We start from the raw sequence: 27493 nt of genomic DNA, 5'->3' as shown, positions 1-27493 counted from the left end.
TATCTAGATCGTAGAATTCTAGGCTTAATATCTGAATATTGATCTTAAATATAGATTATCATCCCACTTTTTCTCATTTTTTTAAATATCTTACTAATTTTGGTATTTAATATCCGTATATTAAGATCTAAACTTAATGTCTTAGATATTACCTTTTAATATCTGGAAGGTGTTTTTATATCCAAAACTTAATTTCTATTATCCTACTATTCTGGACGTTTAAGTATGAGATAACGATATGGACATTATACTTTAATATCTAAATCGTAATATCTAAATATTAATCTTCAATATTTGGATTATCTTTTAATATCGAAATATAATTTTGTCGTTATCCTAATTATCTTAATATTGAATACCTGGACATACAAAAATTAATTTTTATATTGTTCAACTTCTCTAGATACTTAATGTCTGGAGATTTAACTATAGGACAAATATCTAGATATGAATGTGTAATATCTACATATCATAAAAATATCCAGATATAGAACTTTATTATCTAGATATTAAGTTTAAGTATTCAGATATTGAACTAAAGCTTTAAAGATCTTTAAATTATATTTAAATATCTCTATCTAGATATTATTTCTTAATAAATAGGTTATCTTTCCATGATTAAATATATCCAGATAGGAATTTTTATTAATTTATTAATACATTTTTTTTAACAATGTAAGTTCTTATATATTTTTGTATCGAATTTTTTTGGCGGATTGACGTAAATGTAAATATTGCATTCGATTTCAAAGTCGTCGACTGAATTGATTAGAAAAGGCCAATATAGGTGATTCATTGAAACGACTTCTCGGCGGGATCGCACTCTACGCAGGTGATGCCGGTTCGGTAAAAAAAAATAAAATTAAAAAATTAAAAAAAAAACAGGTGTTTAAAATTCAAGGGGTTGCACCTCAGAGGCGGTTAATAGCAATATCGAAAGATCGAAACCTCGACCGGTTCATGGGTGTTGGAATTAATTCAGCAATCACGCGATCGTAGCCCAGTTTATCTACTTATTTATACACGTACAGAGTGAATAACATTTTTTTTTATATATCAGGATGCGCAGTAGCAAATTCTTATCACTTATTTAAAAAAATTAAAATAAATTGAAATATTTTTTTAATAGCAATTATACGCGAACGTTATATACGCGTGCTATAGTGCCAGTGCACGGGAAACATTTAATTTCTTATTGATAATATAGAAATATAAAATAAAATGGCTATGATTCTAATTTCAAATTGAAGAGTTTAATCACTTAAAAAAGAATTTAAAAAGCACGGTTGTATTTTTGACAGAAAACTAATTTTTCATAGATACCAATATTTCATCTGGATTACTTTGTTTCACAGAATTTTCTGAATTTCAAAAACTTCAGAATAATACAAAGAATTTCGAAGAATTGAGGGAATTCAGGGATTTCAAAGAATTCAGAATATTTCAGGAATTCCAAAGAATTTAGAATACTTCAGGAATTCCAAAGAATTCAGATAAATAGAATTTCAAGAATTTCCTGCATTCCAAAAATATTGCGACTTAATGGAACTCAATGAATTCAGGGGATTCAAGGAATTCAAAGAACGCAAGGAATTAAGAATATTTAAGCAATTTCAGGAATTCATGATATTCAAGGATTTCAGAGATTTTTTCATTTAAAAAAATTCCAGGTATTCATAATATTTATGGAATTTAAGCAATTCCAACATTTCATGAAATTTAGTAAATTCAAGGAATTCAGAATATTTAAGGAGTTTAAGTAATTGAGAATATTCTAGAAATTCAAGAAAATCAAGAAATTCAAGAAATTCAAGAAATGCAAAATATTCCAAATATCAAGGTATTCAGGGAATTTAAAGTACTAGATAAATTCAAGGGTTTTAGAAAATTTAGAGTATTTCAGGGATTTCAGAGAATTTATAGGGAATTTAAGGAATTTGAGAAATCACACAATCCAGAATATTCAAAGAATTCAAGAAATTCAGAACATTTTAGTGTTATCAGACATTACAGGAATTCAATAAATTTATGAAATTGAAGGAATTGAAAGAGTTAAGAGATTTCAGAGAATTCTGAGAACTCAAGGAATTTAGGTGATTCTAAGAATTCGAAGATTTTAGATAATTGAAGGAATTCAGAAACCTTCGGGATTTCAGAGAATACAAAATATTTAAGAAATGAAGAGAATTCAGAATATTTTCATAATTCAAGGATTTTAGGGAATTCAGAGGATTTTAGGGATTTCAGAGCATTTAGGGAATTAAGAGAATTCACGGAATACAGAATAATTCCAGGAATTCAGAAAATTTAAAGAATTTCAGGGCTATCAGACAATAAAGGGATTTAATAAATTCATGAATTCAATGGAATTGAAAGAGCTCAGAGAATTTAGGGGATTCAGGGAATTAAAAAAAATCCAGTAATTCAGAGAATTCCGAATATTCAAGGAACTCAGGATAATTAAGGAAATGAAGGATTTCAGCGAAGTCAAGGCTTGCAGAGAATTCAAAATATTTAAGGAATTCAGAGAATAAAGAATATTGAAGAAATTCAGAGAATTCTGAATATTCTAGTAATTTACGGATTTTAAGCAATTTCAGATATTTTAAACCATTTACTGATTCCAAGAAATTTAGAGAATTTTAGGAATTAAGATAATTTCAGAGATTTCAGAGGATTTAGGAAGTTGAAGTAATTCAGAGAATTTCAAAGCCTTAAGGGAATTCAAGAAATTCATGAATTTAAAGAAATTGAAGAATTTACAGAATTCAGAGAATTCAGAGAATTGAATGAATTTCAGGATTGTAGAATATTCAAGGAATTCAGTCGATTCATAGTATTTAAAGATTTTCAGAATACAAAATATTCAAAGATTTCAGGGAAGCCAAGGAATTGATAGTATTTCGAATATTCATGGAATTCAGGATAGAATTGAAAGAATTTCAGCAATTCAGAACATGAAAAAAATCAGGAAATTCATAATATTCCAGGACTTCAGGGATTTCAGAGAATTGGAGGAATTTAAAAATTTGATAGAATTTAGGAAATCTGTCAAATTTTCATTTCTCTAGATATAAAAAACTTATTTCTCGAGAAAGAAATTAAATTTTTATTTTTATATATAATAAAGTAATAAGTAAAAATAATATTATTTATTATTTCACTCATATTTCAATTTTTCCTTTTCTAGAAGAATATTTTGAACTTAATTTTAACTTAGAAATGATCTGGATAAATGGAATGTAATCACGTGTGATGTCACGGAGTCACAAACTCGTAACCGCGATTTCGCAATCATTTCGGATAATTTCCCGCCAGACTCAACATTTAAAGACGGGTGGCTTTTGAATCATTCGCGGCTTCTAGAGTAAGAATTCTCATTCTCAAAATAAAAGCCACCTTATTTTTATTTTTCTCAAAACCCTCTTTTAGTAATATTCCGATAGGGGCCATTGAAGAACTACGTCAAATTCTCTTAGGAGAGAGGTGGGGATGATGTGATCGGTTTGGGACGTGAGGGGGGGGGGGCGCAAAATGTTACATCATACATGGTAAATATAAATGTAAATACAATTTTTTTTAAATGTTTGAAAAAATAAAAATGAGTCATTTTATATTTCAATTAAAGCATCCTAATACAGACTTCACATTCTTTCGAATTTTGCCTGAAAAATGATCGCTTTTGATTGAAAATTCATCTATTTTCATTGAAAATTGATCGACTCGGTTCTAAATTAAATTACGTTGTTCAAAATTAGTTTTATTGATTTAATATTTGACTATTTTTGTTGAAAGTGATTTATTTTTTATTTTGAAAATTAATTTGTTTAAACTTGAAATTAAATCATTCCACGTGTGGTTGTAAACAAACTCTTTTTGAGTAAAGACTAATCTTGTTGATTGCAAATTCAACTATTTTGTTGAAGATTCAATTGTTTTGTTAAAAAGCCATTTTTTGGTCAAAGATTGAACTATTTTTTTTAATTCGACTTCATGGCTTAAAAATTTATTTCATTAGTTCAAGATGCTTTTGATTTTAATTGAACTCTTAACTTTCTTGCTGAAGAATTCGACCAATTTGTTGAAGATTTTTTTGGTGAGCATTTATTAGAATAAGAATATTTGTTGTTGAAATATCAACTATTATATTTTCCATTGTGAATTCATCTTTTTGGGAGAAATATTTCTTGGTTGAAAATTTACTTTTTATTTTAAATTCAACTTTTCTGGACGAAAATTTTGAATTTATTATATATCATTCATTATATCATATCATTTATTATATATCATAAAATTCCACAGTTTGGTTAAAAGTTTACTATTTTTCTTGAAGTTACATTTTTTATAGGATTGAAAACTCATCTTTGATCAAAAAAGTAATATTTCCTTATCCAAAAATAAATTTTGTTGGATGAACATTCAACTTTTCTAAAAGAAATTCGATAATCATCTAAAAAGTTTGACTTTTTGGGTCGAAAATCAAACTATTTGGTTGAAAAAAATTTTCTGGATGAATTTCATTATTTTTTTAAATTGAAAATTCGATCATTTTGTCAAATGATCCTCTCTTATGCTTAAATGTTTAATTATTTGGTCGAAAGTGCATCTTTGTAAGATGGAACTTCAACGATTTTGTTACAAAGTAATCTTTTTTCGAAAATTCCACTGCTTTGTTGGAAATTCTTCTTTTTGTACAGAGAATTCCTCTCTCTGAATTGAAAATTTATACTTTTTTGTAGAACAGTTTTTGGCTGAAAATTAAAAAAAATGTTTTTTTTTTATTGAAGATCTTTTGGTTATTTTTGTTGTTTTGCAAAATTTAAGTACATGGTTAAAAATTCAACTATGTAATTGAAAAATGATCTTTTTAAGTTGAAAACGTAACGATTTTGTTAAAAAGTCATATTATTTGGAAAATCCAACTGTTGTGTTAAAAATTCATCTTTTTGAATGAAAAATTTGACCCTCTAGTTGAAAATTTATCTTTGTGGGCTCAAAACTTCAACTATTTCGTTGAAAATTGAAATGCCTTATTAAAAATTTCACTATTTTGTTAAAAAGTAATTTTTTTTGTTAAAAAACTAACATTTTGGAGGCGGTTTTCTGCAGTTTCCCTATACAGTAGGGTTTTAACCGCAGTGCTACGGGGCTTAAACGGACCAGTTTAGCAAGACAATAATAATTATTATCTGTGACTATGATGAAAAATAGGTTTCACCCGTGTAAAGGTTTAAAAAAGAAATAAGCTTAACGTAGTTTTTGAACGGTCTCAAAGACATGGAGTATAATTTTCACAAATTCTTCTTTTTAATAAAAAATATAGTTATTTATTTCTTATATAATTAAAGGAAATATATATCATGATCATTATGAAGCGTGCAAATACTGCATCGTATGGGAGTTGTTAAACCCTATCTACGTGCTGAGTGGACTGATATTAAGTTCTAGCAGAAACGCGTTTTATTTTTTAAATTTCTAGATAGGTTGCAATTTGCGAGCGATTCTTGGTAAATGACGACCCTTTTCTTTCTCATAAACATAAAAATAATATTTTCTGCTCATTAAATCCAGAAATTCCATGTTTTCCAGTTAAAGACTTATTTCATACAATTTTGTTATTTTCAATGCAAAAGGTTCAAAGGAAATTTACGGATAGTTTAGTCATTTATATGGAAAATCGTAGTTCAATGATGAAAGAAAAGATGATTCATTTTTAATTTGGTAGTTAATATATAATTAGTTTGTTAAGTTATAACGCGTCAATTTGGTCAAAATGCGTCATAAGAGTCTAACGAGTCAGATAAACTATATTTTAATAGTCAGGTTAATTATAATTATTTAAAATCCATATTTAGACATCATTTTTTGCCATTTCGTCAGGCTTACATAAGCAAATTACAGCATTTCTAAAATTAGAAATTGTGTTACTGAGAGCTTTGAAAATAAATTATTTTAAAAAATTTCAAGAAAAGTTGTCATAAACTCAAGCAACACAGATTTATTTTCAACCAAACAATTGCATTTTAAAGCAAAAAAAAAAAAAAGAAATCTTTATTAAAAGAGAAGAATTTTAAAGTAAAAAATAAATTTTCAACGAGCCGTGAATTTTCAACCAAGAAAGATTTTTCAGTCAATACAGAAAAAAAATTCATCCAAAATGTTAAGTTTTCAAGTCAAAAAGTACATTCAAGTCATGTTTTTACAAAACACTTAAAATTTTTAAATAAATTGTTAAAGTACCAACCAAAAAATGAATTTTCTACCTAAAAAGACAATGCATTGCATAAATTTCTATTCAAGTAGTTACATTTTTAAACTACAAAAGAGCAATTCTTAACTGAAAATGCCGTAGTTAAATTTTTATTCAATAAAATTATTTTTAATAAAAAGAACGAATTTTTTTACAAAAAAGTTGAATTTTCAACAAAAAAGATAAATTTTTAAACAGATTTTTAAACAGACAATATTTCAATTTAAAACGATTTTTATTTTTAATCCAAAACAATTAAATTTAACCAAAACCCAATTTTTAACATTAAAAAACAGAATTTAATTATAAAACCAAGAAGATGTATTTTCTACCAAAAGTAATAATTTTCCTGCCAAAAAAGAAGAATCTTTAACAAATTATGTAAATTTTCAACCAGATAGTGGAATTTTTGAACTAATAAGATCAATTTTTAACCAAAAATTCATTAGTTAAATTTTGATTACAAAAAATTAATTTTCAACAACAAAAAAAGTTTCTACGAAACGGTTGAATTTTCTACCAAATAATTAAATGTTCAGTTTAAAAAATTAATTTTTAGCAATAAAAAAAGGATTTTCAACTAAACAAGTTAATTTTTAACAAACATAATAAATTTTCAAAATTTTCAACCAAAAAGATCAGTTTTTAACAAAAAATGTAATACCTATTTCAACCAAAAATTATATAAATTAAAAATTGAGAACAGTCGTTTTCAATAAAAAAAGACGAATTTTGGAACATTTACAACAACAAACCATTTTTACCAAACAGGTGAATTTTTTACAAAACTGTTGAATCTTTCAGTGAACAAGACGATTTTTCTACAAAAAAGTTGAATTGTTCGTCAAATTGTTAAATTTTCAGTTTAAAAAACTAACATTCAACAGAAACAAGAGTTTTTAACTAAGGATTCGAATTTTGAACAAATATAAATTTCCAAAATTTTCACTTGAAAATATTAAATAAAAAAAAATTAATTTTCAACGAAAAACTTAATACCTATTTCAACCAAAAAAGATTTGAATTAAAAATTTAGATCAGATTTTTTCAATAAAGAAGACGAATTTTGAACCACGAGGATTAACTGTTTACCAAAAACCCAAAAAACCAAAAATTCAACCGAATAGTTAAATTTTCTACCAAAAATATTTATTTTCTTTCAGACAGATAATTTTTTAATAAAAAATAAATCAACTTTTGAACTAAAAAAAGATCAATTTTGATCAAAAAATTCTGTAGTTAAATTTTTATCATAAAAAATTATTTTCTAACCCAAAGAAAAAGGAATTTTCAACAAAGTAGTTAAATTAGGAGAAAAAGGAATTTGGAACAAAAAAAATTTGAACAAACAATACGTTTTCAAAATTTTCAAATAAAAAGATGAATTTTCAACGAAAAATCTGTTACGAGATTTCAACAAAATTTCAGTCTCAAATGAATGCAAAAAATCTTTAAAAAACCGTTGCATTTAAAAAAAATAGTTCAATTTTTAACCAAGATGATTAACTTTCTGTAAAAAATGATTAAATACTCAACCAGATAGTTAAATTTTTAAAAGAAAAAATAATTTTCAACCAAAATGTTAAGTTGTCGACCAAAGAAATAAATGTTTACAGAGTAGTTCATCTATCGACTAAATATGTCAATTTTCACCAAATTAAAAAAAAATGTTGTTTACTAACTTATGGATGATAATTTTGAATATTATGTTTTAATTTTAAAGTCCTTCGGTAAGCTGGAGCACTTTCTACTTTCTCTTTAGAAGTCAAATTGCTTTATCGCACCACAAGAATTCATGACATGCACATTGGGTTATATTTTAGGCTAGTAATGCTTCTTTGTTGGGTACTCATTAAATTCTATCCAAGGTATAATGAATCGTGATGCAATACCTTTAAATAATATTTAGTAAGATAATAATTTCCAGATGGAAGCAAATTAATTTGGTCTTTTCATAATTACTTTTTTGTTCCCTCCTTCTTTCAAAATGTCCCAGTATTAACAGAATTTCCCCCGTATTCCCCTAATTTTATTTATTTTTTAAAAGAAATCCTCTTTTTCCACCCTTTTTTTTGAAGAATATTTTTTTTTTCCTGTTTTTATTGGTATTTTGTTCGCTTGAATACGAATATTGTTAACAGAGTCGAATACGATACGGTTTAACATTTTATTTATTATATTTTTGATTAAGAATTAATATCTCCTTTATTTAAAAATTCTACTATTTAGTTGAAAATTTTATTATTTTTTTAAGAATTGAACTATTTTCTTAGAAGGTTTGGATTGAAATTTCACCTTTTTTTTATAGAAAAGACACCTTTTTTACTCAAAAATGAACTTTTTTTTGAAAATTCAGCTATCTTTTTAAAAAAATCGTCTTTTGTTCTTGAATATTCAACTAATTGGTTTAAAATTTAACTGGAATTTGTTGAACTTTAATCTTTATGTTTAAAAATTTGAATATTTAGTCGAAATCTGATCTGTATTATAGGTTGTAAAATCAAGTATTTGGCCAGAAATTCAACTATTTTGTGAAAAATTTAAATTATGTTGTTCGATATTCAAGTATTTTGTTAAAAACTTTTATTTTTCGTAAGAAAATTCTGTTTTGCTGAAGATTTGTCTTTTTAGATAGAAAATTCGTTCTTGTGTATTAAACTTTTTAAAAAATCGTCTTTTTGGCTTGAGAATTTTTAAAATAATTTGTTTTTGTTTTTGATAGAAAATTAATCTTTTTTGGCAGAAAAGCCATTTCTGGGTAGATAAGTCAGTTCTGGGTTAAAAATGAAGTTTTTTGGTGAAAATTCGACTATAGTTTTAAAAAAATCGTTTTTTTGGCTTGAAATTTTTTCAAATATTACTTCTTTTTGAAAATTTTTATTGAGAACTCTACTATTTTTCCAAGTCAATGGTTTTCTAACAAAATCGATTTTTTAATTTGGAAACTGAAAACTTTTGCTAAAAATTCATCTATTTTGGTAGAAATGACTTTTTTAGTTGAAAATTACCTGTTTTTTAAATTCAACTTTTTGGATTTAAAATTTTATGGGTTTATAAAGCATTTGGCTTTTTTAGCTAAGAAACTAAACTCTTTTGTATAAAATTAATCTCTTTCGGTAAAAAAAATATTTGTTAGTGTAAATGGAAATATTTTGTTGAGAATGATTACTTTTTGGTTAAAAATTCTACTACTTGGCTGGAAGTGGAACTAGTTTGTTAAAAATTCATTTTTTCGGTTGAAGATTCATCACTTTGTTGGTGAATTGAATTATTTTGTTGATAATTCGTTTTTGAGTAAAATATAAAGTATTATATTTTTTGTTGAGAATACATTTCTTTTTATTAAAAATTAATCTTTTTGGTATGAAAGTAATCTTTTTTTGATTGAAAATTACCTTTTTTTAAATTGAACTTTTCAGAATGAAAATTCTATTGTTTTCTAAAAATTCTACTTTCTAGCTTGCAAGTTAAACTATTTGGTCGAAAATAGATTTGTGGTGAAACTTCAATCTTGTTCGTTTAAAAATTCATCTTTGTCAGTTGAAAATTCGACTATTTCGTTTCAAAATTTCTGTCGTATTTCGAAAACATTGAACATTTTAGCTTGAAAACTAAACTCTTCTGCTGAACATTCATCTTTTTTGGCAGAAAATATTATTTTGATATTAGTTTGATATTTTTATAGTGTACCATATTTCCCCTAATTTGTGATCATTTTAAGCTATGAATTCTGTATTTAGTTGAAATTTATTTTTAATAAATTGACTAAAATTTCCAAACAATTGCCTAGGATTTTTAAAATAAAAATTCAGTGGCCCGTATTGTCTTGATGTCTCAATTCTTAAAATAGTCTTTTCTTCACCTCTTTGGCAATCAAGCCGAAACAACAAGTGAATCTGAAATTCCTGATGAATCATTCTCCCTAAACTGAATACAGGATTCGCGTTAAGGAGCATTGCCATCAGGTGCGTCATAGTACGTCGAAATATTTACGCATCTCGTATTATTAAAAAAAAAGAATCAGGATGAAAGCAAAGTGCAACATAAATAGAGAAATGGAAAGTGGATGATGATAAAGAAATAAAAGTAAAAAAAAAGAGTGAATACCGAAGGCGAAGTTATGACATCATGCAATTAATCTGTGCTGGATGATGATGCGTGAAGAATGAAGAGCGTATCAGCTACGTGTGATCTGAGAATCGACATTTTACTACCAAGGCGTGGGCGTATTTGTATCATTATACCCATCCTCGTATCGCTTCTTCAAACATCAGATTTTCTCTTTTAAAGTCAAGAGAGAAGAATAAAAAATAAATAACTTGCTTCCGTATTCAGATATACAGGGAGAGAAGCAAACTATAAAATTCCTTTACGCGTAAAGAGGAGGGTTTATTAGAGCGCAGACTTTTGATAACCAATCTTCCATTCATTGCTGGTTTTCCGCACTAAGAAAAAAAAATTTCCTATACTTTATGTGGGATTCCGATTAATTTTTACTGATGCAATAAATACAGGGTTGTGATTTTCGAATCTTCCGTCATTTTAAACTGTTTTTTATTTGTTTCTACTTAACGTGGATCAAACGAAAATTAATTAAACAACATCTGTTCCAAAATTGAAGATAAACAGTTCTCAATTTTTCAATGTCAAATTATTCAAGTTATCAGGATCAATAGGTTAATATGGGGGTTTCCAATTATAGATTTCTGCTACCGACATGTTACCGGCATCGAGACCATTCCACAGCTCAAGTGGTTCATTTCCGTACTAAGCTTCTGAAACTTCTAAACATTATCAAGGTTATGTTTTGATCTGTCCTTGTATCTTTTGCGCATGAAATAAATAACGAAAGGAATTTTTTATCCGTAAGGAAGCAATAAATCATCCTTGTTTTCCTCATAACTATATGAAGCATTATAAAATACAAGGGCAAGCTAAAGTATAACCTCGAAAGTGGTTAGGGAGCGTACTTATATTACGTAATAGCTCAGGGGAGGGGGTCGAAACATTTTTAACCATTTTCTATGGAAGGAGGGGGTTCTTCACTGATGCACATAATTTTTGAAAATTCGCAAAAACGTTCTCCTGAAGATTATCTTTTTAATGACGAATTTCATTATATTTGGTAAAAAATTTAACGATTTGCTTAAAAAGATATCCTGTTTGGTTTAAAATTCAACCCGTTTGTTAAAAATTCGTCTTTTAGGGTTGAAAATGTATCTGTTTTCGTAGAACATAAACATTCTGTTTAAAATTCATATTTTGTTGCTGATTAGTCAATTGAAATATTTTTTGGATGAGAACTATATTTTCTACAAATTTGTCTTATTTGGCTTAAAAGTTTATCTTTTTAGTAGAAATATTGAATCTCTTTTTGGGGTTGAAATGCAACTTTTTTGTTAAAAATTCAGCTGTTTCTTAGAATTTTTTTTTTAAATTAGTATTTTTGTGTTGAAAAGTCAATTGAAATCTTTTTTTAATAAAAATTCAACTCTTTTTTCACATTTGTTTTTTGCATTTTAAAGATTCACTTGCTTTAGCAAAAATTGCGTCTTTCTTGGATAAAAATGAAAGTATTTGGTTGAAAATTCAACAATTTTGTTGAAAAATCATACTTTTTGGTTAAGCATTCTGCTGTTTTGTTGAAAATTTAACTATTTTAGACAAATGTAATTTTTCTTTAAATTTAATATTTTGGCGTTGAAAAGAAAACTAAAATATTTTCTAGATGAAAATTCAACTATTTTTTTTTAATTAAAAATTCGTTGGTTTTAATTTCATCTTTCTTGGATAAAAATGAATCTTTTTGGTTTAAGATTAAATAATTTTGGTAAAAAGGTATTACTTTTTGTTTAAAATTTGTATTTCAGCGTTAAAAAATAAACTGAAATTTGTTTTGGATGAAAGTTCAACGTAAAAAAAATATATTGTTTTTTCTTAAAAATTAATCTGGTTTAGTACAAACTTCATCTTTTTGGGATAAAAATGCAACTATTTGGTCAAGAATTAAACTATTTTGTTAGAAATCCATCCTTTTTGGTTAAAAAAATATGTATCTTTCATTGAAAATTCGTTTTTTTTTCGTACAAACTTCTTTTTTGTTACAAAATCCATATGTTTAATCTTGAAAAGTCATCTGGAAATATTTTTGGATGAAAATTGAACTATTTATTGGAAATTTTTTTATTAATAAAAATTCACATGGTTTAAGAGAAATTTCATCTTTTTTTGATAAAAATGCTACTATTTGTTAGAGAATTCAACAATTTTGTTAAAAAAATCATCCATTTTGGTTAAAAATTCGTCTTTTTGGATTAAAAATTCAATTATTTCTGTTGAAACTTATTTCTTGTTTAAAAATTCATATTTTGATCATGCAAAGTCAACTCAAATATTTTTTAACAGGAAAATCAACTATTTAATAAAAGTTTGTCTTTTTGTATTAAAAAGTCATCTGTTTTAGTAGAAATTTTATTTTTTTAAATAAAAATTTAACTTTTTATTTGGAAATTATTCTTCACTGTTTGAGCATTCAACTATTTTGTTTAAAAGATTTGGTTGAATCTCTCTGTTCAGAAATAATTTTTCTTTGGTTGAACATTCATATTTTCAGTTGAAAGTTTATCTCTTTGGTTAAAAGTTAAACTACAATGTTAAAAATTTATTCTTTTGATTTAAGGTTTATGCTAACATGTCACTAACAGGAATCTATAACTAGAAACGCCCTTACTCATATACTAGGATCATAATTTAGGAATTTTTAAATTGTCTTTTGAAGGATTCAATTTGCAAATTAGAATATTTTCAGGAATTTTTTACCTTCATGTTTTGAATAAACAATGTTTCAATTTTAGAGACTTCAAATTTCAAATTTCAATTAGATAGAAGCATTCTTTAAATATATTTGTTATAAAAAACTAAACATATTCTCTTTTAACAATGTTGTGGGTTTAATAAACATTTTTGAAATGGTTTTAATCGAGGAGTTTGAGGACTTTAAATTTTGAAAAATCGATTATGTAAAAAATAGAGCGCAAGGAAGCGGTTCTTGAACATAAAAAGGATTTCGCAATAAAATTCTGGAACTGGAACAAATGTTTGGCATTCCGGCAATAAAATTCCTTAGCATGATTAATTATTCAACAAGGAAATAACAACAATAAAGTTGTGAGTAGGTGTTGATAATCCAGTGTACGTAGGTTGTCAGGAGTGTCGCGTGCCTGTTTGTTTGTAAGCTGTAAAGATATCTAGCAAGATCTTGATATCTGTTCTCGTAAAACATTAACTCTCGACATGACGACATTAATTTTCTCTATTCTATATTTATCTAGAGACAAGAATCACATCAAACTAATCGCAAGCGCCATTATGTCACTCAGTTAACCAGCAGAAATTACTACCCTAAAAAAGAGGGACATCCAAATCCGACCAATCTTTGACCGACAATGTATGGAAATTGAACAAGTGACAGTTTTACTGAATCTATTAATGAGCTTCATGATAGCACTAGTCAGAAAAATAAATGGATTGAAACCTAAAATAAATTTAATTTAAAAGTTACTCTATAGTACATTCTAGGTCTCTGAACGTTGAAGATGTTCATCACAAGATTTAATGTCAATTGCAGATGGTGATAAGTAATAAACGATATTGATTACTGATCAGTACTGATCATTTCCTTGAATTCAATATCAATGTTTATTTTTAAAACACACATACTTAAGATAATTATTTATTGAAAAAGAAACACACTTATAGCATTGAAAAATTTTCTGATGTTATTTATTGTGTAAAATGCAAATGTCTCAATAAAGTTTACACAAGTGAAACTGACAGGAGATTTGAAATTGAAATGGCTGAACATAAAAGATATTTTGAAGTTTGGAATTTCAGTACAGGTTTGTTACAACATTCTTGGAATTTAATCATTATTTCAGTTTTCAATCTAATAATATTAGAACATTAGTTACCAATAAAAAAACCCCTTTATCAACGGCTTATCATTGAGTCGAAGAATAGCAATTTTGAGAAAAACAAATAGATTGATACTTATGATAAATTTAATTTAAAAGTTGTTTTATAGTACATTCCTGGTCTATCTGAACGTTTAAGATGTTCAGTAAAAAATTTTATATTGATTGTAGATGGTGATAATGAATAAACAATGTTGGTTACTGGTTCAATAGCTTTTATTATTTTATTTTTAGAATAACTGGTCATTGATATTTTGACCAGCAATCAACAATTTCAATTACTTATCACAATCTACAATTGATACAATCCTGTCCAACATCTGAACATGTTCTAGAATTCAATATCAATGTTTATTTTAAAAACACGAATACTTTAGATAATTATTTATTAAAGAAAAAAGACAGTGATATCAGTGAAACTTTGGTGTTATTTATTTGATAAAATGCAAATGTTTAAATAAAGTTTACAAAGGTGAAACTGGCAGGAGATTTGAAACTACAATTGCTGAACACAAAAGAAATTGTGAAGTTGGGAATTTCAATAAAGTATTATTACTACATTCTTGTAAATCATAAAATACTGTCTCCATGTAATCTTCAGGTGTAATTTCTTTTTTTCATACAATGTTCATGTTTTTATCATAACTTATAATTGATTGGAATTTCCATTTTAACATGATTTCTCAATGTTGTAATTGTTTTAAATGATCTTTCAGTCTTAAAAAAAATGTTTTGATTAATTCACTTTGTTCCACGCAGGTACAATTTATGTCATTTTATGAAATTATTATTTCTCCTATTTTTTTATATTACTAAATAACTGTAACTATGGTTCTGTTTTTATTTTTATGTGACCGTATGACGTAATGAATTACTTCTTAAATTTAGACTGATACACTCTTTATGTTTCTGATGCAATATACAATTTCCGGTACAATAATAAACATTAATCAATTCCTGTTTGATTTTATTGCCTGAAATTCGTCACGAATTTTATGAAGATTGAACAGCTTGTAATTGTTTTATAAATTGTCACTCAAAAGTCTTTAATGGTGTCATTGCGACTAGAACGAAGTGAGAATGAATGGCACGTTTTGAGTCAGTTATGCAAATTAAAGTCACTTTGCATGAACCAAATTGGAACGGTGTTTGAATTTGATAGCCTTTTTTATATTCCATTGCGATTTTTTATTCGATTTCGCCTCTTGTATTGCATTTTCATTTACATTCCGAAGAATAGATTAATCATCCTGACATGATGGAACAGGGTCGTTGCAAATAAAGAATTTTTATTTTTTTCCCAGTTTGATTTAAAATATAGGAATAGGTAACCATTTGGAGTATAAAGAAACAAATTTTTGTGAAGTCTCTATTTTTTATACAATATTCTATAAGATGTACATTTTTAAATATGCAATCCAAATTTTGGACAAAAAACGCTCGGCAGTTCAATTTTTAACGGATTTTGATATAATTTCTTTTTCGTTTACTCGTTAGGTTCGCCCAAATACAGAACCGAGCAGATACTCTTTCTTCGAGGTAGATTTTGGCTTCAGATTATAATGTCCGATTTACTGATTTGAAATTTTACCCTAATTTTGAATTCTGAATTTCTAGACCGAAATTTTCAATTTTCTTTAATGACTCAACTGAACATTTTGGATGTAATTTTCGACATTGTAACGTTTTAGGATGTTTCTATATTCTGCTCTGTATTTTCGTGAAATGGGATCACTCTTGAAATATGCATGACCGTGTTTAAATGTAAATAAATTTTCAACAGACTTGAGAAATGACAAAGTCGAGGACAGAGTGAACCTTAAATCTGAAAATTTGCATTTAAATAATGTCTGAGTATTCCGTTTCTTTGAAATTCATTGTTTATTTTTTGGTCTTCAATTTTTCAAACTAGAGAGAAGGTAAAATACACAATGAGGAGAAATTTCTGAGAACAAATCAGACAAGCTAGGCTGTGATTTAGTCTATGTACTTTTATAGGTAAGCATAAGCACAATTCGCTAGTAGAAAATTCCGCTTTCTAGGGAAACTCAAACTCTGCAATCTAACCAGTAGCTAAGCCAGAAACGTACTGTAAACACCAGTATGAGAAATTACAGGACTGTATTAACTTATAAGGAATTTAATAACCCTGGCAAAATAGTGAAAGTGAATTACAGTTGGAGATAAGGGAAAATAAACAGATTTTGCAATTGTCTGTAGGGGGAATCGCCATAGAGTAAATAGAAAAAAATTCCACAGTATTTGACAGCAATAATTTCTAAATATAAAGAAAGATTTTCTATTTTAAATAAACTTTACACATTCAATTGAATATTCTTAAAGGCAAAAATATCACGAAATTAGTCAATTGGCTGTATTCAACATTTTTGTTATACCTGGTCAAGCATTGATAATCGTTTCTGTTATTGCTCCTTAGCATGGCAGAATATTTAATTATCTATCATTTTAATTTATCATTAGTATACTTATAATTAAAATCAGTTATCTATCTAAAAAAAGTGGTTTAACGAAATATCTCGAAAATCTCGCAATCATTGTTGTGGAAAACCTGATTGTTTTTTTTTTTACCAAAAATTGTTTGCATATCTTTAATTTGAAATTTTGAAAATGAAACCGACAAGTTGCCCTTTTTAATAAGAAAAATCATAGAAAACCATATGTGATTTGAGAAAAATTATTTTGAAGTACTCTTCCGTCGTTAAGTCAAAACTTTAAATTTCTCTATAGTATATTATTAAAAATAGTGTACATCTTTTACGTTAGGGCTTTTGCACTGGAAATTAGTATTTGAAAAAATGGAATGAATCATGAAAATTCAAAGACTTAAAATCATCAAGATTTCTAAGTTTCACCCATTTAAGATTATCTTAGTGCTTTAGAACAGAAATAGACATTTTTATTCATAAGATCAACTATTTGGCTGTAAATTCATCTATTTTGGTTTATTTTTTGTCGAAAATATTTGTTGTTTTAAAGTTCAACTTGAAATCTTCGAAATTTAAAGCTTTTCACATTGAATTCAATATGTTACTTATAGATTATTGTTTTTGTATAAAAATTCGTCCTTTTGGATTAAAAATGCATATTTTACGATAGAAAAGTTATCTTTCTTGGTTAAAAATAAACTTATTTGTGACAAATTTAACCTTTTTTTTTTGAAAATTCAACTGTCTTTTGAAAAATTCATCTTTTTGACTTTAAAATTTTTCAGATAGGTTAAAAATACAACTACTTAGTTTAAAAAATTTTGTTTAATCAATTTATCTAGTTTGTTGAAAATTCTTTTTTTTCTCTTAAAAATCATTTTTGGGTAGAAATTTCATCTTTTCGGTTAAAAATGCAAATGTTTGACAACAATGTAGTCTGTTTTAGACTTTTATTTGCTGATTCAACTTTTTTTTCGTTGTTTTTGGTGGAATTAAAAATTAAAATCTTGTTTGCTTGAAATATCAACAATTATGTTTTACGTTGAGAGATCATATTTTTTAATTTAAAATCTAACTACTTGTATGAAATACGTTGTTAACAAATTTAGTTTATTGTTAAAGATTTACCTCATGTGGTTATTAAATTATACTATCTGTTTGAAAATTAAATTTTGTTGTACAAAATTTAACAGTTATGCATAGGAAAATTAATTCTTTTGGACTCAAAATTGTTTTCTTTTAGTAACAAATTGGTCTTTTTGGTTTGAAAATTCAACTATATGATTAAAAATTCGTCTCTTTTGCTTAAAAATTAATTAATTTTACATGAAAATTTAACTATATTGTTGAATTTTATTGTTTGAATACTAACCTTTTTAACTCAAAATTTTACTATTCCATTTTTAGTTGAAAGTTTATAATTTAATTGCGTGTTTAAAAGTTGATTTATTCGGTTGAAAATTCAGTATTCTGGTTGCAGATTTTAACTTCCTTTAAAAATAGTTCGATTGAAAATGTAAATATCTTCTTAAAAAAAAATATTTTTTGTTAAACATGGACTTATTAAACTGAAAATTTAATTATTCCATTTTCGGTGAACGTTTTTTATTCTTAGTACAAAATTGAACTATTTCGTTCAATTTTTTGTTTTTTGGGGGTGATAAATTAATTTTTTATAGATAATGTAACTATTCCATGTTTGTTTGAAAAATTATCTGTTTGAGCCGCAAATGAACAATTTGTTGCTTAAATGCGAACAGAATGAACAGAAACCTACAAAAAAATTCAACTATATTTAGCTAAAACATAATGATTTTTAATTGAAACATTTACTATTATATTTTCGTTTCAGAAATGATTTCTTTTGGTTAAAAATTCTAATATTTGATTAAAGACTGAACTATTTGGTTGAAAATTCATTGTTTCTTTTGGGGGTAACAAGTTAGTTTTTTTTAAATTATAAAATGTAACTATGTCATCTTTTATAAAAAGTTTTTTTTTGTTTTTAAATTAATTTTTTTAACTAAAAATTTACTTCTTCCATTTTTAATAAAAATTTTATCGTTTTTATTTAAAAATTCATAGTTTGACTACTTGGTTGAAAGTTGAACTACTTCATTAAAAATTCAGTTTTCTGGTTGAATATTTTTTAAATGAAATTTTTTTTGACTGAAAATTTAAGTATTTTATTTTTGGTAAAAATTTGTCTTTCTTAGTTGAAAATTTGTGTATTTTGTTGAAATTGCTTTTTTTTAAAATCGAAATTGGGTTGGAAATGTACCTATTTTATTAAATATTCGGTTTGTAGGGGGCGGGGGGGGGGGGGTATTAACTTTCTAAATTGGAAACGAAGCTATTCTAGTTTTGTTTAAAAAATTATATTTTTAATTGAAAAATGTGACCATTTTTTGCTTAAATGTGATTTGCATTGATAGAATCCTATAAGAAAATCTCATTTTTTTGATTGAAAATAAACTGTTTTAAATTAAAAAGTATTTTTAGTTCAGAATTCATTTATTTTTGTTTAAATTTCTACTATTTGTTTGAAAATTTTACTATATTGTTGAAAACTTTTTCTTTTGCTGAAAATTAATTTTTAAATTAAAACAAGTTTGTTACATAAAATATTTTCTTGATTGAAGATTTAACTCTGTGGCTGAGAATAAAACGATTTCTTTAAAAATTCGTTTTTTCTTTCATTGAAAATTCAACTATTACATTTTAAAATTAAAATTTATCTTTTCTAGTAGAAAATTCTTAATTCAACCACTTAGTGAAAAGTTTCTCAAATATTCATTTTTCGGGTTAAAGATTTTTAATTTTAGTTGCAAATGGTTTACTGGAAAATTTAACCTTTTCCTTAAAAATTAATTTTTTTTTGGTAAAAATAGAACTTTTAAAACTGAAACTTTAATTTTGTTGTTTCCAACTCATCTTTCCTGGTTGAAAATTAAACTGTTATGGATAGAACAAAACTTATTATTTTGGTTCAAAAATTGATAATTTTTATGAGAAAACTCAGCATGCTTAGTTAAAAATAAACTCTTCATAATTCAACTACAGTGTTTTTGTTTGAAGTTTTTTGTTTTTGTTTAAAAGATCCATCATTTAGTTGGAAATTAATCTTTTTAGGTTGAAAATTCAACAATTTGTTTGAAAATTCAACCGAATTTTTTTGTTTCTGTTTTCAGATGCGGTGGCCAACGCCTTACATAAGCTTTCTGCTGGTGGCTTTCCTTTCCTTAACAGTGGACAAATTAGAAGCTTGCTCATGTGCACCTGCACATCCTCAGACGAAATTCTGCAAGGCAGATTTTGGTAGATAATTAAATTAAAAATTTTAATTTAAGCTTATAGAATTCAGATAGAATTATATTTTAAATTACATAAATAGTTTAATGTAATGTTAATAATACTATTATCATATATTGTTTTAATATGCTTCAGTTGCTGTCATTAAAGTGAAAGACTTGGAAGAAGGCGAATTTGAAAATCTCTACAGGGTGAAAGTAAAAAGAGTCTTCAAGGTTAGTAAAATTCTCAATAGGAAAGTTTCGAAATACACCAGAACCGCGTTTTAGTAACCCGCGGATTAGCAGGGACGCACAAACCATGTATGAAAAGTAGCGGTTGCTACCCCAACTGGGGGGGGGGGGGGGGGGGGGTACTCAAGAGGTTGGGTGGGTTTGAGTGAGATGGACTAGAAAATGTAGATTTCTCTCAAAATAATACTAAACAATTCATGATTTTAAGCTAAAATGAAGAAAAAACGTTTTTTTTTTATAAGAAAATAGCCCGTCGCTACCCCAGTGGCGGAGGGAGTGTGCGCCCCTGCGGTTTAGACATTCCTAGAAATGCTGCCCCACGAAGTTTTTTAGCTTAAGAGGCGAGAAATGGTTGCGACTGTCACCTCGGAAGGGCCGCAGCCCGCGTGTACTCAGTCGAGTATATTGCGCAATATTATGCAATAATATGGGCTGTTACTAAACCGAGAGTTTGGTGTGGTTAAAGAAATCTAGAAGATTCGATAGACATTGATCGATATATTGAAAAATTTGTTGAATTTAAAATTGTTTAGAGCAATCCAGAACACAATATGATCTTAGAAGACGAACTGTGGACTCCGTCAACTGATGGGATGTGTGGTGTCACTCTGAATTTAAACATGACCTACGTTGTAAGTGGTAGTATGAGATCCGGAAAGCCTTTCATATCGATTTGTGACCTCTCGATGCCTTGGGCAAAAACGACCAAACGCCAACGTAAAGGCTTCAGACAGCTCTATCGAGAAGGCTGTAAATGCAAAGTGAGTATTCCATTTTATGGTATGCTCCGCGGCTTTTTCAACAGGAAGTAAATCATCTTTTCTGACGAGAAATATATATTAAAATTTTCCCATCAATCCTTTTTAACCTCTTCATCAATCCACGATCACCTCTATGCTTTTTAATCTGAGTTCTATTTAGTCAAATCTTACTGCTTATCATGAATTAGCAAGTAGTTCAAAAATTCAACCCAAAAAATAAGAATTCTCAATAAATAATGTAATAGTTGATATTTGAAGCAACATAAGATTTTTATTTTAAATAAAAAAAAAGTTTAATTGATCGAAAAAACATTAATTTTCTACATACCACTTGAATTCTCAACCAAAACAACTTCATTTTCAACCTTGTTTTCTACTAAACCGTTGAAAATTTTCACTGAGAGTTCAATTTTCAAAATATATTTGTTTTGGTTGAGGATTCAAATGTTTTGTAGAAAAATATGTTTTTTCGACCAATTAAACTGTTTTTGCTCAAAAATGAAAATCTTACGTTCTTTCAAATATCAACTATTACATTGTTTCTTGAGAATTCATCTTTTATGGTTTTTCATTCAAAATGTTAAATTTTCAAGCCAAAAAGACGAATTTTCAACTAAATACATCAACTTTGAACTAAGTAATTGATTTTTTAAACTAGAAGATTGATTTTCTATAAAAAAGACTAATTTTGAACGAAAATCGTCTTTTCGAGTTAGACACATTTTTGTTTTACCCGAAAAGACGATTTTTCAAAAAATTACATGAATCTCTAACCAGGTAAAGGATTTTTTGAACTAAAAAGGATCAGTTTTGAAACAAAAATAAAATAGTTAAATTTGTATAACAAAAGATTAAGTTTTAATGAAAATTAGAACAAATATTCTAGAAAAAAGTTGCATTTTATATCAAACATTACATTTTCTACTAAATTTTTGAATTTTTCAGACAGATGAATATTAAAAAATGAGAAAAAAAATTTCTACTAAAAATACGAATTTTTAACAAAATACGTCAACTTTGTACTAAATAGTTGAATTTTCAACCAAGAACAAATTTTAATAAAGTTGATGAAAACAGATAAGTTTCCAAAAAACTTTTCAACCCAAACATATAAATTTTCAACCAGAAAGATGAATTTCGAAACCAGCAAAAAGATTAATTTTATACCAAAAAAGATACATTTTCTACAAATTACATAAATTTCCAAATAGATATTTGAATTTTTAAACTAAAAAAGATAGATTTTTGGCCAAAAATGAAATAGTTTTTATAACGTAATATTATTTAAAGCCAAAGAAATGAATTTTCTTCAACATTTGAAATTTTGACCAAATTCTTAAATTTTTAGTTAAAAAATGTAATTTTTCACAACAACAAAAAATATTAACAAAGTTGAAGTAAATAAAAAAATAGTTTAATTTTACAGCCAAGAAGATTAATTTTTCAGCTCAAAAAGAAACATTTTAAAATAAACAGTTCAATTTTTAAATTATAAGAACCAACTTTTCACAAAACTAAACTAGTTATATATACAATTAATTTAAAAAAAGCAGGGAGAATTTTGAACAAACTAGTGAAATTTTGTACAAAGGAGATGAATTTTCCACTAAAATCTCTCAAACTCAAATAAAATTGACTCTTCAACTGAAATAGTATAAACTTTCATTTAAAATTAAATTGTCAACTTTAATTAAAATGAAAAATCTTCAAACAAAAAAATGACTTTTCTAACATTAAAACTGCTTTGTTTGAAAACCTTTTATTTCAGTTGAAAATAATTGTTTTTTTTTTTAATTTAACTGCATAAATTTGGTTGAAAATTTGGTCTTTTGTGGAAACAAATTAATCTTCTTGGCTCTATTTTGCTGAAAGTTCGTCTTTTCATAATAAAAAATCATTTTGTTTTTTTTTTTAATCAGAAAATGTGACTGTTTCTTTTTAGGTTGAAAATTTATCTTTTTTTGTTGAAAATTTATGTATTTTTTTTATTAAACTCGTCTTTTTTTAAATTTCATTTCCTAGGTTAAAAATGGAATTTTGTTGTTGTTGAAAATCCCTTTCTTTTTTTAAGAATTAATTTTTTCATAAAAATGTTACTACTCTGTGTTTGGTTAAAAATGTATCTTCTTCAGCTGAAAATTCAATAACTGGATTGGAAATTCATACATTTTTTGAAAATTCGTCTTCTGTAGTAGAATATTAATCTTCTTGATGGAAAAAATGATCTTTTCGTTTCAAAATTAATTTTTCTGGTTGAAAATTTAACAATTTTATTAAAAACCAGTTTTTTATGGTTACAAATTGATTTTTTTTAAACTTTAAATGTAACTATTCCATTTAATGTTGAAAATTGATCTTTTCTGTAGAAAGTTAATTGCTCTGGTTGAAGATTCATCTTTTTGGTCGAAAATTAATTTTGTTGGTTAAAGATTTTTCATTTTTGTTGAAGATTCATTTCTCTGGTTAAAAATTTAACTATTTTGTTAAAAATTCATGCATTTCGTTTAAAAATCTTTTTTTTGTTATTTGGTTTGTGTTAAGGCCATGTGGTGAGTGGATCACGTGACCAAATGCCTACTTTACCGGCACTTTTTTTATTTTCTAACTGAAAATGTACAATGTGTTGACGGTGGCCGTGTGGCGGCGCCAGCTATGCAGTTGGCCTATGATCGTTCCAAATGCATGACAAAATAATAACGTTGAATTTAATAACACATTAAAAGTAATTTGCTGACAGTGTTAAATAATTTTTGAATGTTTTGAGTGATCTTTTAGAAATTTTCCATTTTCCAAGCGAAAAAAAACTGAAAAACTGCTTTTAGATCAAATATCCGCAGTGTTGAAATTTTGAACAAAAATCATGAAGTGCGTTTGTTTTGATTGTAAATCGGGATAAAAAAGTAATCGGGAGCAGGACAAAGCTAGCGAAATTAAATTTTCCAAAGCACCAAATGATCAAAATATTGTTAAATAATGGCAAATGATACTTTAAGGCACGTTATCAAACTTCAGTGGTGTGGCAACGGTGTTACATATAGTGTATAGGCATATCGTTTTGTTGTTAAAGTTTTTCTTTTTTAAAAAATATTATTTTATTGTAAATATTAACTGTGAATACTGGGCATTATTTAATATAATCCAAATCAACGTCTTCTTGCTTTAGATAATAAAAAAATGATATCTTAATATATTTTTAAGTTTAAAAAAATGAACTAAAATAATAAATTTTAAAGAAATTTAATTAATTTTAAGGAATTCATTTTAAAAATTGCTTTTCGGCATAACTTTTTTCATGAAATTTAGCTTAAGATTTAGGACATGAACATGAACTAAAGGATATTATTCTAAATAAGAAATCGCAACATGGGAAGCAAGTTTTCAAAATAATTTACAAATTGCTATTTTTTCCATTTTATATTAATTTATTCTCGTCTATCAGTGCATTTAGGTATTGAGTTATTGATCATAAATATTTTAATCAAATCTACAGAAAAGAATGATTAATAAATGTTTATTTTCATTCTAAATGTGTAAATTATGTCTTTTACAGAATAATTTACTGAAGATACCTTTTTTAAATTTTATAATTTTCTATTTTTAAATTTTATATATATATATTTTTTTTTTAAATTATGATACCAAACGGACAATAATACTTTTGGAAGACTCAAAATTATTCAGATTTTATTTTAAAAGGTTAATTTTAAGTTTTGAAGATTTTAAAATATGTCGAAAAAAATCTGAAAGATTTAAAACAATTTTTTCGGACTAAATTTTTTTTTATTTGTAGAAGTTTCAGTAGTTTTGAAAAGAATCTAAAATAATTGAAATCTTGAGAAGATTCCGAAAAAATTAAAACGAAATGTACATTTTTGATGATTTAGAACAAAAAATGAGAAGCCTTTTAAGAATTTTTAAAGGTTTTAGGAGAACAATAAAATTGTCTCAAGATTCCTGTTAACATTTTCAATGATTTATTTATTTTGAAGAAGTGATTTTAAAAAAATGAAAATTGAAAAGATTTCAAAGTAGTTCGAAAAAAATTTCGAAAAATAATCTAGGAGTCTTGAAGGCCAATTTGGATGTCTTCGAAACATTTTAAGAAAAATTGGAAAAATTTTAAAAGACATTTAGAACGTTCAGATATATTAAAAAGATTTTTAAAAAAACTTTAATTTGATAATTATAAAAATTTGGAGAACTAAAATTACACATTATCAACAAAATTTAATTTAATTAATTAATGTTAATATTTTTTTTTAGATAAAAAAATTTTATTTAGGGATTATAAAATCGTTATTTTTGTAAACAATAGGTTTTTATAAATAATTAAAAACAAATAAAAACTACTAATGAAATTTGCAGAAAATATTTTAAAGAATACAATAAGTGATACAGCATTACAATTAAATAAGAATTGCAACTTTTACCTACAGAAAAAAAGGAAAACATTTAACTCTAAATTGTTATTGTCAAATAAAGAAAACCCGAAATATTATTTTCAAAAGTTTAGCTCGACTCCTTTTTCAAAATTAGTTATAATTAACATATGATATTAATAAATAAGGAAGCACATTGTATTAATGGAAACACATCATTTGTTTATTAAAATATTTAAAAATCCAAAATGAATTTACATTAATAAATAAAATAAATATTACTTATATACATCATATAATATAATAAAATTTTTTATTAAATTTAGATTATTTTCTTTTCGAATATTTAAAAATTACACAAATAATTATATGTTTAATTTTATTGCGCATGAATAATGATTTTTCGCTGTTAGTAGAAATGCATTGGGATTTACATCTAAGAGCAGTGAATTTTACGATTTTCGCTAATTATTTTTTATTCAGAATGTAATACAAAATCTTAAAGATTATTATCTTTTACCCAGAACAACTTATTAGAAAATTATTTTTATTTCAAAAACATTTTTTTCAATACTTTCGCTGTGCAATATTTGAATTCTAGGCCAACTGCATAGCTGGCGCCGCCACACGGCCACCGTCAACTCTCATGACAAATATTGACATGGGGCTGCTTATTTTCACACGAAGCGCTACATCGTGTTGAAAATTTGGGATAATAAATAAGAAGCTCTAAGAAAGGTGGGCCTAGTCCTAAATTTCAATAAGTATGAAAAAAGTATTTTTTTTTGCAAATAATTTTTTTTTCCTTTTTTCATCATTATTAAAATTTAGGACCAGATCCAGCTTTCTTATTGCTTCTTATTTATTATTCCAAAATTTCAACTCGATGTGGCGCTTCGTGTGAAAATAAGTTAGAAAAAAAGTGTCGGTAAGGTAGGAATCTGGTCAAGTGAACCACTCGTGGTTGAACACTAATTTCTTTGGATGCAAACTCAACTTGAAAATAATGCGCTTTAAATTAAATTTGATTAATGGAGGGGGAAATTAAAGGTTGCAAACAGTTTGTGGGATTTCAAGTGATTCATAGGTTTGCAAGTAGTGCATGGGTTTGCAATTAGAACATGGGGTGGGCAAAAATTTAATAATGATCGCTCGAAATTTTGCATAGATTAAATGAAACTACTTTGAGATTGCATGAGATTACAAAGGATTATAAAGTATAGAATGGAATTTGTACGAGAATACAATATTGCATCGAATTTTAGCGCATATGCACCAGATTGCAGTAGTATTCTTTGGTTCGCTTCAAATCTGCATAATAATCTTTTTTCATATTTAAGCAAAAAAAAAATCAAGGTGCACCGTAACTTTTTAGAAGTTGTTTTTTGAACCACCCTATATTGTAAGGGACAGAAAATCCCTATCATCGATCTTTTTCGACGATTCTACTTCCACCAGTAGAGGATCATAGATGACCACATTTTGAAGATGAAAATATCATCAATCATGATTCATCCCCTCAATTTAAGAAATAGTTTTTACAGAATACCATTGTAGGGTCACGTTTGAAATGATATTTTGGGGAATGTATAATATAATGTCCTAATCTCTCCTTGTCGCAGATTGTCTTCACACCATTCCAGTGGAAGGGGACAGTTTTGGAGAAAGCTGGAGGAAAACAGTGCCTGTGGGAAAGCGAGCCAGGACCTCTGATCTGTCAGGAGGAACATGGCATTTGTATGCAGGGTCACGGTGGGTGTTCCTGGGTCCCATCCGTATCTTACAAGAACTGCATTGAACAGCACCAGCGTCATCGAGAACAGCACAGGTCACGGGAAGCGTGATTCACGAGCTAAGCTGGCAAACCCTCGTTTTACAATTTACAATTTACAATTTACAATCGCTTCAGTCATCGACATTCGCCATAGCACTCATGCACTACTAACCATATGCGAATCGCTGAATTCCTCCTTTAATGCAAATCAGCGAATCCATCCCATTTCACATTTCACATATTTCACTGTAAGTCATTCTTCATTCTTAAGGTGGCTTGGGCGCTTTTTAAAAAAATCACAGGCAGTTCTGAAAATTTGATATTATCGAAAGAAAATATACTAGATCACTTTGCAAAAAAGAAA

At 26.7% G+C, this 27493-nt stretch overlaps 2 protein-coding genes across 4 annotated transcripts in view; one reads left to right on the top strand and one right to left on the bottom strand.

The window, feature by feature from the left end:
• LOC117168717 (metalloproteinase inhibitor 3) overlaps positions 1 to 27487 on the top strand; it is a 57971-nt gene extending 30484 nt beyond the window's left edge. For all 3 annotated transcript variants that reach the window (XM_033354436.1, XM_033354439.1, XM_033354438.1), the window contains exons 2-5: positions 19862 to 19988; positions 20118 to 20197; positions 20749 to 20976; positions 26978 to 27487. In XM_033354436.1, the coding sequence (XP_033210327.1) occupies positions 19862 to 19988; positions 20118 to 20197; positions 20749 to 20976; positions 26978 to 27199 (657 nt within the window). In that variant the 3' untranslated portion in view covers positions 27200 to 27487. The remainder of the gene's footprint in view (positions 1 to 19861; positions 19989 to 20117; positions 20198 to 20748; positions 20977 to 26977) is intronic.
• Positions 1 to 27493, bottom strand: part of LOC117168719 (synapsin) — a 128679-nt gene that overhangs the window by 36728 nt on the left and 64458 nt on the right. The window lies entirely within an intron of this gene.

Source organism: Belonocnema kinseyi, chromosome 3 (genome assembly GCF_010883055.1).
Source record: "Belonocnema kinseyi isolate 2016_QV_RU_SX_M_011 chromosome 3, B_treatae_v1, whole genome shotgun sequence".
NCBI lineage: Eukaryota > Metazoa > Arthropoda > Insecta > Hymenoptera > Cynipidae > Belonocnema > Belonocnema kinseyi.
The sequence above is the reverse complement of the archived record's forward strand: the minus strand, read 5'-3'. Positions and strand labels throughout refer to the sequence as shown.